Source organism: Pezoporus wallicus, unplaced genomic scaffold, assembly GCF_028554395.1.
Source record: "Pezoporus wallicus isolate ANWC-B61680 ecotype Strahan unplaced genomic scaffold, APGP_CSIRO_Pwel_v1 contig_3324, whole genome shotgun sequence".
Taxonomy (NCBI): domain Eukaryota; kingdom Metazoa; phylum Chordata; class Aves; order Psittaciformes; family Psittacidae; genus Pezoporus; species Pezoporus wallicus.
In genome coordinates, this window is record NW_026643042.1 from 1,178,691 (window position 1) to 1,193,678 (window position 14,988).

Consider the following 14,988-nt stretch of genomic DNA (forward strand, 5'->3'; position numbering starts at 1 on the left):
GGTGTCAGGCTGTCTGTTGAAGTGAGGAATGCGTAAGTGCAATATCGCTCATATTCCCAGTTTATCTGAAAAGATATGGAAAAGCCATATCCTGTTTCCCTCAATTTGAATGAAAGAAATGTTTCACTATTCTGCAAGGTGGAGACCTTCAGACCATGAGGGATGCTCAGGCTTACCCACCCACAGCCAGTGTGGTGAGTAAAGCCACGGCAGAGAGCTTACCCATGCGGTACCAGCACTAACAAGCGTTTGAAGAAGCCTCTGGAATGGCCTGTGGTGGCTGGTGCCAAAGGGCTGACACAGGAACAGCTTGAAGGTCAGGGGCAAGCTCAAGTCTTCCTGATGTAGTAGAATTGTGATGACTATAGCGTGTATTTAGAAGAAAGTTTGTGTCTGCTGCTTCCCAGACAGAGGCTATCACAAAACTTTGTCTTAACAAAAAAGAATGATTGACATTTTTAGACAAATTGCTTGCATGATGGAGGAGAAAGGATGTCTGTGCCTTCATTGATCACAGGCTTGGCTTTCTGATCAATAGAAAGTTTTGCATACACTTGAGTGACGTTCAACTTAACAGCCCATCCTTGAAACCAGTCAGCACTAATACAAACTGATGGTTTCCCAGAACACTGCAGTGTCTGTAACTCATACAGAAGGAGGCTGGCAGTCGATCCCCTCTCTACCATATTGCTATTTAGACAGTTCATTTGTCAGTGTGACTCAGTTGTTTCTGTACAGATCTGAGCATAGCCAAAGCGTGCCTTCATCATGAGGCGTGAGTAATTGTGGGCCAGGCACAAAACAAGCTTTTATTTACTGAAGGAATTCCATAAGATTATGTAACTCTATCAGGAAATCAAGAGAACAACAGCAAAATCTCATTAACAGGGAAAAATACAAGTGTGGATAGGAAATACATTCAGATGTCTTAAAAATTTGTAGATGGACTTCTTTTTTGCTTACCCATTAGCTATGGATAAAATTTGCCTGGGAAAAAAAACATTAGTTCAGCTAAGCAACCCTGTTTGCCTCAACTGTAAATTAATTATCTGAACATTTTTTGTAGTGGTTAGGTTGGAAGGAAGTTCTTTGTTTTGAAAGGTAGGCTCTTTTGTGCATTTTTTCTGTCTGGCTTTGAGGAAGAGATCTGCAGATCATAAAAAGTCATATCAGAAACCAGTCAGACTTCGAGGACTTGTTTTACACATAGCAAACCTACTAGCACAGTTACAATTTGTCCATGTATGAATAACCTTGCATTTGAAGGTCTTTTCCGAACTAGTCGATTCTATTATTTGCATGTGGTTCTGGAATGGGAACTATTTTCTAAATATCATTTTATAATTCCTGTTACGGTACCTTGTATTTAAGGCAGTGGGGCTATTTTCATTCTTCTTTCAAGTCCTATTCATTTAGTCCACTGAAATTTAAATACAAAATGTAATGCAAGTTGTATTTCTTTAAGTAAACTTCTGTCAATGTGCAGGCTTGAACCATGTGTGGAAATCCCCACGCCCCATTTCCCAGACTCAGCAATACTTGTAGGAGACAGGACTTATGGCTTTGGCAGTCTTCCTCCCAACAGAAGACCTGAAATCAAAACAAGCAAGTAAGTATGACAAGGAAATGCTGCAGAACACAAAGCCCTGACAGGAGCACTTGTCAGAGAGGAGCAGACACAATATAATTTGCCTCCAAGTGAAGATGGTTTGAGCTAAGGTTATTCCCTGTGGCCTCTGCCCATAGGGTAGGGATTTTAATAGCTCTGGAGGCAGAAGCAGAAGGGGCTGGCAGCATTATGAAGAGGATAAGGGTGTTTGCTTGTGCCCTCTTTGTTTCTACAGATACTTTCCGAGTTGCTGGCTTGAGCATTGCATTTACTCTTAAATAGGGCCTTTCCTTTATGTATCGCAGCTACACATTTGGTTGGTTCATTCCCTCCTGGCTCCCAAACACTTATAAAAAACTTGCTGTAATGAGACTATCCTGATGCACTCACCTGACACCACTCCTGCGTTTCTGCATGGTGGCTAAAGAAGTGCATATCCCTCATATCTGCTGCTGGTCTGCGCATTTACACAAGCATGCAGGCACCAGACATTTTCAGAAGGGACATGACTGTGCAGTAAACCCAGCCAAGAGCCTCCATGTTGCTCCTAGAGGAGAGGTTAGCTCAGGCTTGGGTTTAGTTTTGCTTTGGTTGCAAGATGCCTCAATATTCACTGTTGGCGGAGAGCAAGATAAGTACGTGTCCCTTCAGCATTTTATGAAACAAAGTAATGCAGATATCTATAAGTGAGACATGACATGAAGCGTACAGATAGTAAGTTTGGAATAGTTCTGGGAGTTAAGAATTTACATGTCTTTATTAATTATTAGATGTTATTAGTGAGTGACTAAGGAACTGGGAAGCTCTAAGCGTTCTTTTGAAGTAGTGTACCCAAATTAGGCTAAATAAATAAATAAATCTAAAAAAATGTTGGGGAATGTCTGCTCTAATGAATTTTCTAAATACACAAATCACACTTATTAAATCAGTGGATCTTTTAACTGTAAAAATATTAGTACTGTTACACTAGGGAAATCCATTCAGAATTATAAGATATTTGGAATCTCTTTTTATATTTCATTTCAGTGGAAAGTTGTAAGTTTAATAGGAATAAAAAAAAAAAAAGTAGGCTTTGGGATAAAGTTTTAAAAGCCAGCTTTCCCCTTTTCTTTGTGTGTGTGCCAATTTTCAGTAAGAACTGCGTTCCCCTTTTAGTCTTTTTAAAATAAACTACACATATAACAAGATGTTGAAACTTATTTATGGTATGTTAGCACTAAGGACAAGTTTTTAAGGGGTCATAAAAAATATTAGTTTCCACTTTATGGTGGCTGAGTTGCTTTTTCTGCAATTTAAATTTGACACTACGAAGGGATAGATGTGATGTATGTAATGTTCTGTCCGTCATTGTAATTTCTTTCACCTTAATGCAGCCAACAAAGCCTGTCTTTCTAGTAGGAAGAATCTCACCTGGAGAATTTCCCTTGACCTGTACTGTGAAATTCAGCAATAGGTACAGTAGTGTGACTGAAGTAGCTCTTCTTATGGCAAAGAAGGCAGCATAAGGTGCTACTTTCATTTACCCTTTTATCTCTATTTCAGTTTACAGTATTTATTTTATACCACTTGTGTGTTCCTTCATCAAAATATTTAGTGTTGTGTACAAATAAGACAGAGTTCCCCGTTAGTATTTAAGAAGCAGTACAGAAGAGTATATTGTTTTATTATTAAAATACAATTTATGAACCAGAAATGATCATAGATGCAAATTTATACTTTGCACATTTTTTTCCTTAATAAGAATATGTATATTTTCATCTGGGGAGAAAGCAGCATTAAAATGAACGAGCCTGGGGAGTATTGCCACACATACAGACACACACACTCGTACACTTGCATGCACAGAAAAGCCACAGTGAGCTGTGTGCTTGAGAAGCAAACTCCTTTGAGTGGCCCTTGAAAACCCATACTAGCTTGGGAAAGCTGAAGCCCTCCTTGTTCAGCCATCAAGGGACTGATCCCCTGCAGTGGGGATCCTGTGATGGTGGCAAAGTGGGTGTGCTGAGAGCCCACTGTATGTCTGCTTTTGGAACTCTGGGTCTTACTGGCTGGGACCAACATCTCAAGAGGAGAGGCAAGGGATAAATAACTCCACTCACCAGATGGGTTTTTCCAAGCCCTCATAGCTCTAATTAAAATGGGTGGTCAGGAAAAGCCTCCTCTCTTCCATTTCCAGTGCTACCTACACTGAAAACAGAGCTTACCAGTGAAAAAATGCCTGAGTTTGAGGGATTAGCAGTAAAAATCAATGTATTTTTTTAGACTGAGGTGTAGAAATGTGGTCAAATACTTTTTTTTTTTTCTCTTTTTTTTTTTTCAACTGTGATTAATAGCTGTGGGTGCTGAATGGGGTATCTGTGGAGGGGAGTGTGATGATAAACAACATGTTTGGTGCCGCAGCTCTACTCGTACTGGAGCTCACTGCAGCAGGGACAAAGGCTTTAGGCATACCACAGTAAAACCTGCTTTGAAGAATTATGGAGTAAGAGACTTAACATGTGTAAGAGTAGAGTTGTTGTGTTCCTTACCATTTCAACAGGGACTCTCAAAGTAATTGCTGCTGTTTAAGTAGTTTTCTATTATTTTTATCACATTTGCAAATGTGGGTTTTTCATGGGCATTTAACTCTCTGCCTTGAACCTGAGTCTGAAAATTGTGTCCCCCGGCATCTGGGACAGCTCAGGTTAGAGGCTGACAACAGTATCATACCTGATCCATGTGAAATGGGAGATGTTGCCTCTGCTTCTGTTGGGTCTGGATGAAATTGGTAGTGGGAAAATTGCAGTGAAGTGGGACTTGGTTCACAGTGATGGTGAGATGAGCTGGAGGGTATGGTGTCCTGATGGCAGCTCCTTGCTTGAAGGAAAGGAAAAGGCTACTCACTGTTCATGGCAGAGGGTCTGGAGGGATGTGGCTGTTGGTCTGGCTATAGCAGGTGGGACAGTGAAGCTGTTTTTTTGTGAGTTTTTTTATTACAGATCTGTATTTGACCAGGTGGTTTTGACTAAGCAGAATGAAGAAGGGCAGTGCCCTTCTGCAATGGGGAATGGATAATGCGGAGTAGACTGAGGTACGGTGTGTTCAGTCTGCTGGTGCATGTAAATGTCTCTGTCTTTTACCAAAGCAAGAGGTAGTGTAAGGGGTTATGGCCTCAGTGCCAATGTGCAGGTCCTACTCATCTACTTCTGTTGTTCCCTGTTTGGTTTTATTAAAGTTTATGTAAATTAATTTCAGAATGTTCCCTTTTCTTTGTGTCATGAGTCCGTGTTAGATGTTAACCTTTCAGCCTCCTCATTAGATGGGCCAGCACATGAAAACTATTTTACTAGGTGTCCTGCTTAAAGAGAAACTTTAAGGCCCTAGGGTGAAAATGGTGCTCTATTTATTTATTTTATTTTCTTCTGGACCTGCATCCTCTGTGCAGAGCCCAGTGTTTTAACTTCATGGTGCTTTGGCTTCATTCTGAAACTTCATTTCATTGTAGCCATTTCTTTACTTTCAGGGAACAACAAAGGCCTTTCTGGCATCCCTTTGGCCTGTCACCATCCTGCCACCCCAGCTCTGCCATGTGCACCTTGTCCTGCCAACTGCAGCTCTTGGGTCTGCTGTCTTCCAATGCAGAGCCCAGTGTCCCATGTGTTTGTAAATACTGTGATACCTGAGGCTTGTGTACCTTCCCTCACCAGGAACCTGTGCTCAGAAAGGCATAGGGAGTAGCAGACCTTTCACTAGTACAACTTCTACACCCAGAGTTTGGAGGAAGGTGTAAGAGATTGCAAGTATTTGAGTAGCAGTTTAATCTTCTTACTTGGCGACCCACCAACTTTTCATGGGTCTCTTGCATCAGTGTCTTTGGGTAGCGTCAACCTGGTTTTGCATTTAGATCACTTCACAGCTTGCAAATTTGACTCATGGAAAATCCTGGCCATGAATTGTACGTGTGTTAATTCCCCCTTTCTCTACTTGTTCTTGTTTCAGTTTGTTAGGGTTTCAACACGTACGCGTTTCTGTCATCCAGCAGCATTCCAGATGGAGCAAGAACATTTAAACTCTTGGTTGCTGAAGTAAAATACATGATTTTATGAGCAACATGAGGAATGCCAGATTCACCTGTTTTGCTTCATTTGAGCTTTAAAGCACCTGTTTACTTGTAGTAGATCTATTTTTGAAAGAAGGTGCAGACATTATGGTGACAGTTGCCTTAGGAATGCATATAATAATGCAGGGAGGAGTGCACCCACAGGGAGCTGGTGCTTGTCATCCCCTATCCCTGTCCACAGGAGCTGGTCACCTTGCAGCCCATGTCCTTGTGCATCTCCACTTCCCTCACCTCCTCATTTCTCTCTTCTTCGTGCCTGTGCTCTTGTCCTACCAGAGTTGGAGTGGTGTGGGCTGGGGCTCAGCCTGGCCAGATCAGGTAAGGGTAGGAATCCTTGGTGCTCCCAACCACTTCCAGTGGAGCTTATTGCAGATGATATATCTGGAGCTGCAGCACATCAGTGGGAGCTCTGCCAGGTGGGATGTGTCGCTTGGGCTGGGTGGTGTATACCCTAGCAGTCTCATGTCCAGGCAAGCTCCAGGCAGAAAATGCAGAAAGATCCCCAAACCCCAGTCCCCTTCCTGCATTTCTGAGGTGGAAGCAATAGTTGGAAACCAACAATATTGAAAGAGGTTTTTTATTTGTCCAAAAAAGGCAAGAGGAGGGTGAGGAGGCACAAGAGATGGGTTCCCTGTACTGGGGATACAGGAAGGTGGCACAGCCTGCCACAAGGCATAGTGGGACTAGCACACACCCAGCAATGGTGACTGTTTCCATGTGACAGATCAGTGGTTATGGTGCTTCATGGTGAAACCAGGGGAACGGAGACCTGGATGTTCCCAGTGCCAGCCATGGTTGGGACGGTTTTGCACCAGCATGCTGGGAAAATGTGGTTCTTACGCTGAGCTGAAGTGCTGCTGCAGCGGGTCTGGTGCGTAGCACAGAGCAGGGACTCTGCAGCCAGGTATCTCTTCCATGGCAATCTCTAAATACCTGAACACTTCACAGCTTAAATACTATGTATTGCAATTAAAAGGAAAAAACGAAAACCAACCCAAACCCCAATACCCTGCCCTCTGGGGTTTAACCTTCAATGGCAAGCTGTAAGAAACATCAGCAAGAATATTGATCCCAAATCTGTATTGTAAAGTGTGGAAATAGGGTGTCTGCAGGCCAAGTTTTACGAACTATAAGCTTCAGGTGTTGCATGTATAAGATGTTGATCTTGCGAGCAAGCTGAAGCATTGACTACTTTTTATTACGCTATACACTTGTATTTATTTACATAACAGATTATGATGGGAAATATCCCTCTCCAGTGCAGTCTGTGAATTAGAAACACAGGAACTAAATATGAGCACTGGGAATAAATATGCTCTGGCCTGTGAGTCAGGTGTGTGGTCCATGGGAAGGGCTGTGATTAGCCGCTACACATCCTATGGTCTTCCTTGTCTTACAGAGATGAGGGTTTTATTTACAACACCCCCTTTCTTTCCCTTGTTGCAGTTACATTAAGTTTTGCTGTAGTGTGTGAAGAGGCAGGCCTGTTAGCTGTGCACAGACTTACGGCGCGAGTTTAAGCTAATGGATACTTATCAAGCAGGCTGTATTTGGTGATCGTCCATCATTTGCTCATTAAACAGTGTATCTAAGTGATTCTCATTTCCTCCCTGCCATGTCTGGAAAGGAGGAAACTAGACACATTACGGTGGAATATTAATGTCCTGGAGGATTTAGCCACCCATAATTAGATCTCCTTTGCATAAACCTGCTAGTGCTACCTTATTTTGTTGTTTGTCTTGTTCTTCTTAATCACCTTCACATCATCTTCTGTTCCTAACGATCTTTGTCAGTTTTTCTTTGTAATTCTGTCCTATTTGTCTCATCCATCTTCCCTTTTTATTTTTTTGTCTTTTTTTTTCCCTTTTTTTCTTTTCTCCTTCATGGTTTTTTTTTTTTTTTTTTTTTTTCTCCTTTTTTCCCTGACCTAGAGAGCACAGCAGCCTGGGTTTCCCTACTCCTCCCTCCTTCACACAAAAAGGCTGACTTTGCCAGCAAAACCTACAGTCTCTGCCAAGCCCTGTTACTGACTTGGGAGAAAAGCAGCTAGAGAACTTGTGCAAATTCAGGCTCTAAACTAGATAAATAAACCATGTCAGTACACCCTCTTGTCTTATGCCCTGTCCTGCTAGTCCATGAAAGGACTAATATAATGGTCCTATGTAAGGTGGAAAAATCCCTCCTGGCTGAGGGCCACCAATGGCTGAATGGGCCATGCACTGTGGAGAAAACGAGGTGGCTCTGGAGCAGTGAGTGATTGTGCTGGAGACCATGCACAGTTCCCATGGGGAATCCCAGGTTAGGGCATGGGTGAGGAATACACTGTCACCTCTCTGGGTATGCCCTGGTGTCCCAGTGCTCCTTTCCACCAGCCACCGGGGAGAAAATCGGCAAAGCATTGCCAAAGCTAAATGGAAATGATCACGCAAACAAGCAAATATCTAGTAAACATGGGGAGAGCTGGCAGGAATTGTCTTGCAAACCTGATTTTCCAAGGGAGTAAGTCAGCTCAAATGGCTGGTGTAAAGCACCCCTGGCTGCTTCCACCAGGTATCTTTTTGCTCCACTGAATGCTGGTATGGAGGCACCAAGGGATTTCGCTTTCCTTTTATGTGCAAGGTACGGTAAATGCATCAGGATGCACTCTCAATACTCTCACCTATTCTCAATACACTAGTGAAGCCCCACACAACTTCCAGTTGTGCTGCTGAATGTGCAGGTTTTCCTCTGCACGCTGTTCGGAGGAAGCCCCAGCCTGCTGACAAAGATGCGCAATGGTTCCTTGTGTGTTCCTTGTGGGCAGCATGCCTGGGCTCAGGGCTTGCTCTGCACCCTGCTGTGCTCTGGGCAGTGGGATGCAGCTCTGCCACAGTGGTGCTTCATTTAAAACCAAATGTGACCATTTTTCACACTGTTATTTCCTTGCAGACTTCTGCCTCACTGGTATGAGGAAGTGGAGGATCTAATGGGGAACATATGTATGTCAGGATGATGGAGCTAGGTTTTTTTCAGTGATGTCCAGTGATAGGACAAGGGGCAATGGGTGTAAACTGGAGCATAGGAGGTTCCATGTGAACATCAGGAAAAATTTCTTTACTGTGAGAGTGACAGATCACTGGAACAGGTTGCCCAGGGGGGTTGTGGAGTCTCCTACGTTGGAGATATTCAAGGCCCGCCTGGACAAGTTCCTGTGTGATGTACTCTAGGTTACCCTGCTCTTGCAGGAGGGTTGGACTAGATGATCTTTGGAGGTCCCTTCCAACCCTTAGGATTCTGTGATAAGCAAGAGAGAGGGAGAGCCTTGCACCAAGCTGGGAGGTGATCTGAACAGATGGGGTTACCTGCCTTTTGCTCAGAGTAGCCATTCCCAACCTATTTTATTTATTTGCTGTATGCCATTGCTGGTTGTGGTAGCAGCTCCTGGTGCCATGCAGGACTGAACTTCTCTGGGTGAGATCAGAGGTATTCTCCTCCTTTTTCAGTCTGAGGAGCAAGCCTATCCTCCCCTCTCCAAAGGACAAACTCCAGATGTGCATGGAAAATACCAGGCTGTTTAAAGAATTCAGATTGTTAAGATCCTTTGTGCTCCTGCCATGCCAAGCAGCTGGAAACTGGCTAATTTACAGTCCTCAGTCTAAAAAGTTTTGAGCATCCTCAGTTCCCTTTGACTTTGTGGAAATGGAAGCTGCTCTGCATTTTGCAGGATTAAGAGCACTGTATCAGATCCCAGGCTGCAGGAGCTGTGGGATGAGTTGCTGTGGACGAATGGCAGTTGGGTGGCGTAATTCTGTGTCCTAGGCTGATTCAGGAGAATGTAATTTCATGTGATGGGAGAGATGGAGCAAAGGCTGGGTAGGACAGCACAGAGATGTGTGTCTGAAAAGCAGCAAAGAAGCTTGAAAACTACAGAAGATCACAGAGCTCTTGCTTCTGAGTATCTACAGTGAGGTCAGGGAAAATGCACAATTACTGTGTGACTGGCTTACTATGCGGATTGGTGCTGAAGTATTTCTCCAGAGGGAAAGCTGTGGTTCTTGATATGTACATTGCAGCTAATACACAGCCATAGGTGAGATTTCTCCAGGTTTATCTGAGAGTGTTCTGTCATCAACAAAATCTGACAAAATCCTCCAAACTAAAAAGTGGCACCAGCATTTTCTGCACTCAAGCTATTTTGTACTTGTTTTCAAAGGCTGGCCCTGGTCCTGAATGCAGCTCTTGGTAACAGTCCCGATTCAGGAGAATTCCCCTGTCAGCGGGGGCGCTTGCTTGTGACCCAATGTATTTTGCAGCAGTTTCTCAAACTGTCACAGTTCCTGACATTTTAGTTAGCATACTGTGGAGTTTTTGTATTTTGCAAAGCATTAAACTGGTCCTTGTGGTCCTTGAAGCCTGTGTGATAGGGTAAGGGAGCATACACATGCCATCTGAATTACTGAGGGGCTGTTGCTCACTTGTAAAGCTTGATTGCATCTAGAAATCAACATTTGGTTCAGACGCATCTTACTTTGATAAGGTTAACTTCTTCCCTGGGAGTGATAAAGTGTTAAATAAGCACTGTGACTGTGAATAGAGTTCAGGTAATGGTAGTCCCATAAATAGATGCTCTGACTCTTAGAAGAATGGCTGCTGAATCTCTTCAGAAGTATCTCTGATCACAAACAACTGAAATCTTGGAGTCTGCAGCACCTGTGACTTAGCAATTAAATAGTTATCCTTGGAGAACACCTGAGACGAGTGGGGAAAATGCAAATATTTAGTGCATGGGAGTGCTGCACTGTGATGCTGCCGTTGGCCATGGTTCCTCCCCATGTTGGCCCTGTTCTTGCTCTGGCTCTTGCATTTGGGATCCCACAATCAGTTGGAGCAGAACAGAGGTCTTCTCCAGGCATGACAGCAGTGAGTCTTCCTGTGCTGGGACAGAGCAGGGAGTGAAAGCAAACATGAGTGCCCCTGCTGCCAATGATGTCCTCCCTGCACCAGGCCATGTGTGGGCAGTGTATGAAGTTAATGCTCTTCTGAGTTGATTAACAATAAGTTTTTCTATGCTGCCAGATCAAGGCTATTTTCAAGTCAAACCCAGTCTTCCTGAAGTGTTCCAGCTTCACAGATGCCCCAAAATTTTAACAGAGGCATATCTGTTGTAGCAGGCATGCTGTTGAGTGAGTTTCTTGTAGGTAGCTCATAACTATCACCCAGAAGGAGGCAGCTACATGAGTGTAGCTTTTTATTTCCAGTATTTTATTTCTGTATGTCAGCTAATACTATGAATCATTTACAAAAGAGAAGACAAAAAGTTAATGCCCTAAAAATAGAAATACAGTGCTGTGAATGTTGATATCAAGGGTCAGTACTTGACTTGGAAACTGTTTTCTTGCCCATCTCTTTTTCTAATCAACTGTGTAGTGAATTTGGCACTGGGAGAGATGTGTACCCTCTCGGTGTGGTGTGTTGCACCTTGGGTGTCATTCTGTTGATCACACATAGAGCAGAGTGGGACTGAACTTCTGTCCTCTTCCCATATTGTCTCTCTGTTACTGAAGGAGAAAAATACGTTTTCCAAAGCATTTGAAAATGATCCTTTGGATGGAGAGAGCAGACAGAGACAAGAGTAATAGTGTAATTGCACAACAGCTTCTATGGTTCAAACCATGGCTTAATGTGCAGGCACACAACAGAATGTGGGAGGAGATCAGGTGAGTTTATGAAGGAAAATGGGAAGTGTCCATTGAAAACATGTTAAGTACCCTTGTGAACATTCTGCCCAAAGCTTAACATCAATGATTTTGAATGTCTTAATTTGCAATGAAATGAAAATGCCTCTGAAACTTCAGGAAATGCTGAGCATTCACCATTATGTCACCAGGACTCCTGTAATGTGGTTAGTGTTGATACAAGATCTTTAGTTGCTTTATAAAATCTTGTCTCTCCATCTTAAGCTGTGCTTGCTGCTTCCTGCGGTATTCCCAAGCTGCAGAGTATTTCAGGTGCATGGGTGGCTTCTGCCCATGCTAAACATCAGCAGCGTCAGCTTGTGAGTCCACATGTTCAGGGTGGTTAAGTAGTATGGATTCAAGTGTCTGGCCCTTGACTTCAGTAGGTATGACTGTGGCTGGTGTGTCTCAGAAAACATATTTTCCTGGTAATGAAACAGGAATTATTTTACTGTGCAATTTATTTTGGAAATGATTGTGTTGAATACTTTTGTCTTGGGTTCAGCAGTAGCAGTCGTTTTTCTTCTTCTTGGTAGCTGGTGCAGTGCTGTGTTTTTGACTTTCAGCCTGGGAACAACGCTGATAACACCAATGTTTTTAGTTGTTGCTCAGTAATGTTTACTCTGACCAAGGACTTTCTGAGTCTCATGCTCTGCCAGGGAGGAGGGGAAGCCGGGAGGAAACAGAGACAGGACACTTGTCCCAAACTAGCCAAAGGGGTATTCAATACCACAGCATGTCATGCCCAGTATATAAACTGGGGAGAGTCACCTGGGAGGCTCAGATCGCTGCTTGGGTTGGGCTGGGTATTGGTCGGTGGGTGGTGAGCAAGTGTATTGTCCAACACTTTATTTTTTTTTCCCCTTCCTCTTCCCTTTCCTCTCTTCCTTCTCCTTCCGTTTCCTCTTCCTCTCCATTTTATATTCTCTCCCCTTGTTATTTCCTTTCTAATTATTATTATTATTATTAGTTTTGTATTATACTTAGTTATTGGATTGTTCTTATCTCAACCCTTGGGGTGTACATTCTTTTGATTCTTCTATCTGTCCTGCTGGGAGCGAGGGGTAAAGCAGGGAGTGAGAGTGGGTCTGAGTTACTGGCTGGGATGAAACCATGGCAGCTTTGTACCTTTTCACTGGCATTTTTTCCCATTACTGTTACTTCCATAATAGCATCCACAAAGTGGGAGTTAATGCACACTAGTCACCTGCGTCAATCTAGGTCAAGGAATGATGAGAAAAATATTAAGAAGAGAAAACTTTTAACTGAAAAATCAACTTAAGTGAATTTCTCCCTGGCTAATATTATGGACTAAGGCTTTGTTTGACTCAGTTCTCAGCAGTGAGAGCTGGAAATTCCTTCACAGCCATAGCAGCTGAATCTGTTTTGGATCCACTCTGCCCTCCCAGGGAGGCTTGGCCAAGCCCTGAGGCAGCTTCTATGGTGTCTGTCCCCCAATGGGGGTCTGCAGGACTCCTCCCCTCCATGCACAGTGTCATGTTGCTCCATCTCTGACCTGCCCAGGAAAGGTGCTACTTGCCTATGAGTCCAGCAACAGCTGTGTGCCGCTGAGGGCAAATTTTAGTTGCAACTACTTGGGTGTCAAAGTTGAGTTTGGGGGGAAGAAACTGATTGTCTTTCCCTCTGACACCTGTCTTCTGTTCATTGCTGAAGATGAGGTAAAGCCAGCAGTGACAACACTTCAAATGCGGGCTCCTTAAATAACAATTTATATCCTGAAGATTAAGGTGACCACAGAGGAACCTCTTAGCTCTTGGTTTTATACCCATTATGGAGAGGGAACAGAAGCACAGTGAAAATGTTTCCCTTCAACACTTTGTGCCTAATCACCTATTTTTTTTGCCTCAGCCTCACAGACACCCTTCCCCTCTAAACCTACAGGGCTCTTTAATTACACTGGTGCATAGACCCAATCTTTCTTTGTTGGATGTGTCATGCTTTTGCCCTTTGTTTCTCTGTGCCTGCTGCCTAGCTGTCATGGCTTAAGCCCAATCAGCCCTGCAGCTCTTGCTCACTCTGTCCCCTTCCTCCCCCCACTCCCAGAGGGATGGGGAGGAGAATCAAAAGGTTGTAACTCCCACAGGTTGAGATAAGAGCAGTCCAGTAACTAAGGTATAACACAAACCACTGCTGCTACAACCAATAATAATAATGATAAGGGAAATAACAAGGGAAGAGAATACAACCAATCACCACCCGCTGACTGATACCCAGCCCAACCTGAGCAGTGATCTAGCACTTCTGGGTAACTGCCCCCAGTTTACATCCTGGGCATGACGTGCTGTGGTATGGAATACCTCTTTGGTCAGTTTGGATCAGGTCTCCTGTCTCTGCTTCCTCCCAGCTTCCCCTCCTCCCTGGCAGAACATGAGACTCAGAAAGTCCTTGGTCAGACTAAACATTACTGAGCATTACTAAACATATTGAACATTACTGAAAACATCAGTGTTATCAGCACTATTCCCAGGCCAAAAGTCAAAACTACAGCACTGCACCAGCTGTAGAGGAGCTGTAATAAGGAGAAAAATGACTGCTACTGCTGAACGCAGGGCACTAGCTTAGTGGGTGAATGGGCAGGCAGGTGAGGATCGGCTGCTTGAGTCAGGGCTGCCGACTGGACGTCACTGTGGCTATGCTACTCCATAAACTCACCTAACACCAGTCCTGAGAAGTGCCAGCCTGGCCTTGTCCAGTGGTCATGTCCTGCCTGGACATGTTTCAGTACCCCCCACCAGCACTGTGGTGAGCAGTGTGGGGTACCGGCTCCCTTCTGGCAGTGCCCCTACCCTGTACTCGCTGTCCAAGGGGACAACTTCTTATGCTGTCCTGCTGCCCAAGAGGAACAGCAGCCCAATACAGCTGTAGGACCAGACTCAGCTGTTACTTTTTGTTATAGTGGATCCTATGAAAGATGGCGGTTGCTTAGAAAATGTATAAAGGAAAAAGAAAAAAGGGAAATAAGGGTGTATGTGAGCCGCAGCTGCAGGGAGATGTGTCTTTGCCTAAGCTCAGGAGGCTCCATCCCACCGGCCTCCTCCTTACATGGAGGTGCAGTACTGTCATCTGTGTGGTGGGTCAGTGCAAATAAAGCAGAGGACTGAAACCATGAGTGCAACAATAGAAAGGAATTTAAGTGTTGTCATCTTCACATGCATATTCTCTGTCCCCCTTTCAGTCATTAGGGAGCAAAGCAAATTAATGCCAACAGAGGGCTGACTCAAACCTTTGCCCTCATTTAAGGGATCCCAAAAACTATAGGTTTGTTACGTGCTGGAGCCAGCTGCCCTACAGCAGCTTAAGGACTAGAGCAGTCTCCAGTGTTTAACCACCACGAAAAGCTGTGTGTTCTAAAACTGGCAAGGACCAGTGCTGATCCCATATACTTCTATTGACTAGGACTGAATTTATTGCAATTAAGTATTTTTAGCAGACTGATTTTCCAAGATAAAATATAAAGAAACAAAAAATACTCAGCGCAAAGGCAGTAATATAAAAAACTGTCCAAGCAAGACAACAAAATAACAGTCAAGAATAAAGTAAAATTG

General features: G+C 43.8%; 1 protein-coding gene across 5 annotated transcripts in view; it reads left to right on the forward strand.

Moving 5' to 3' along the window:
* Positions 1–14,988, forward strand: part of ZNF423 (zinc finger protein 423) — a 234,453-nt gene that overhangs the window by 25,008 nt on the left and 194,457 nt on the right. Inside the window, exon 1 of one of the 5 annotated variants that reach the window (XM_057396535.1) lies at positions 12–32. The exons of the other annotated variants lie outside the window; for them this stretch is intronic. Within the exon in view, the coding sequence (XP_057252518.1) occupies positions 29–32 (4 nt within the window). The 5' untranslated portion in view covers positions 12–28. Of the gene's footprint in view, positions 1–11; positions 33–14,988 lie in introns of those variants that run through there. 5 annotated transcript variants of the gene reach the window in all.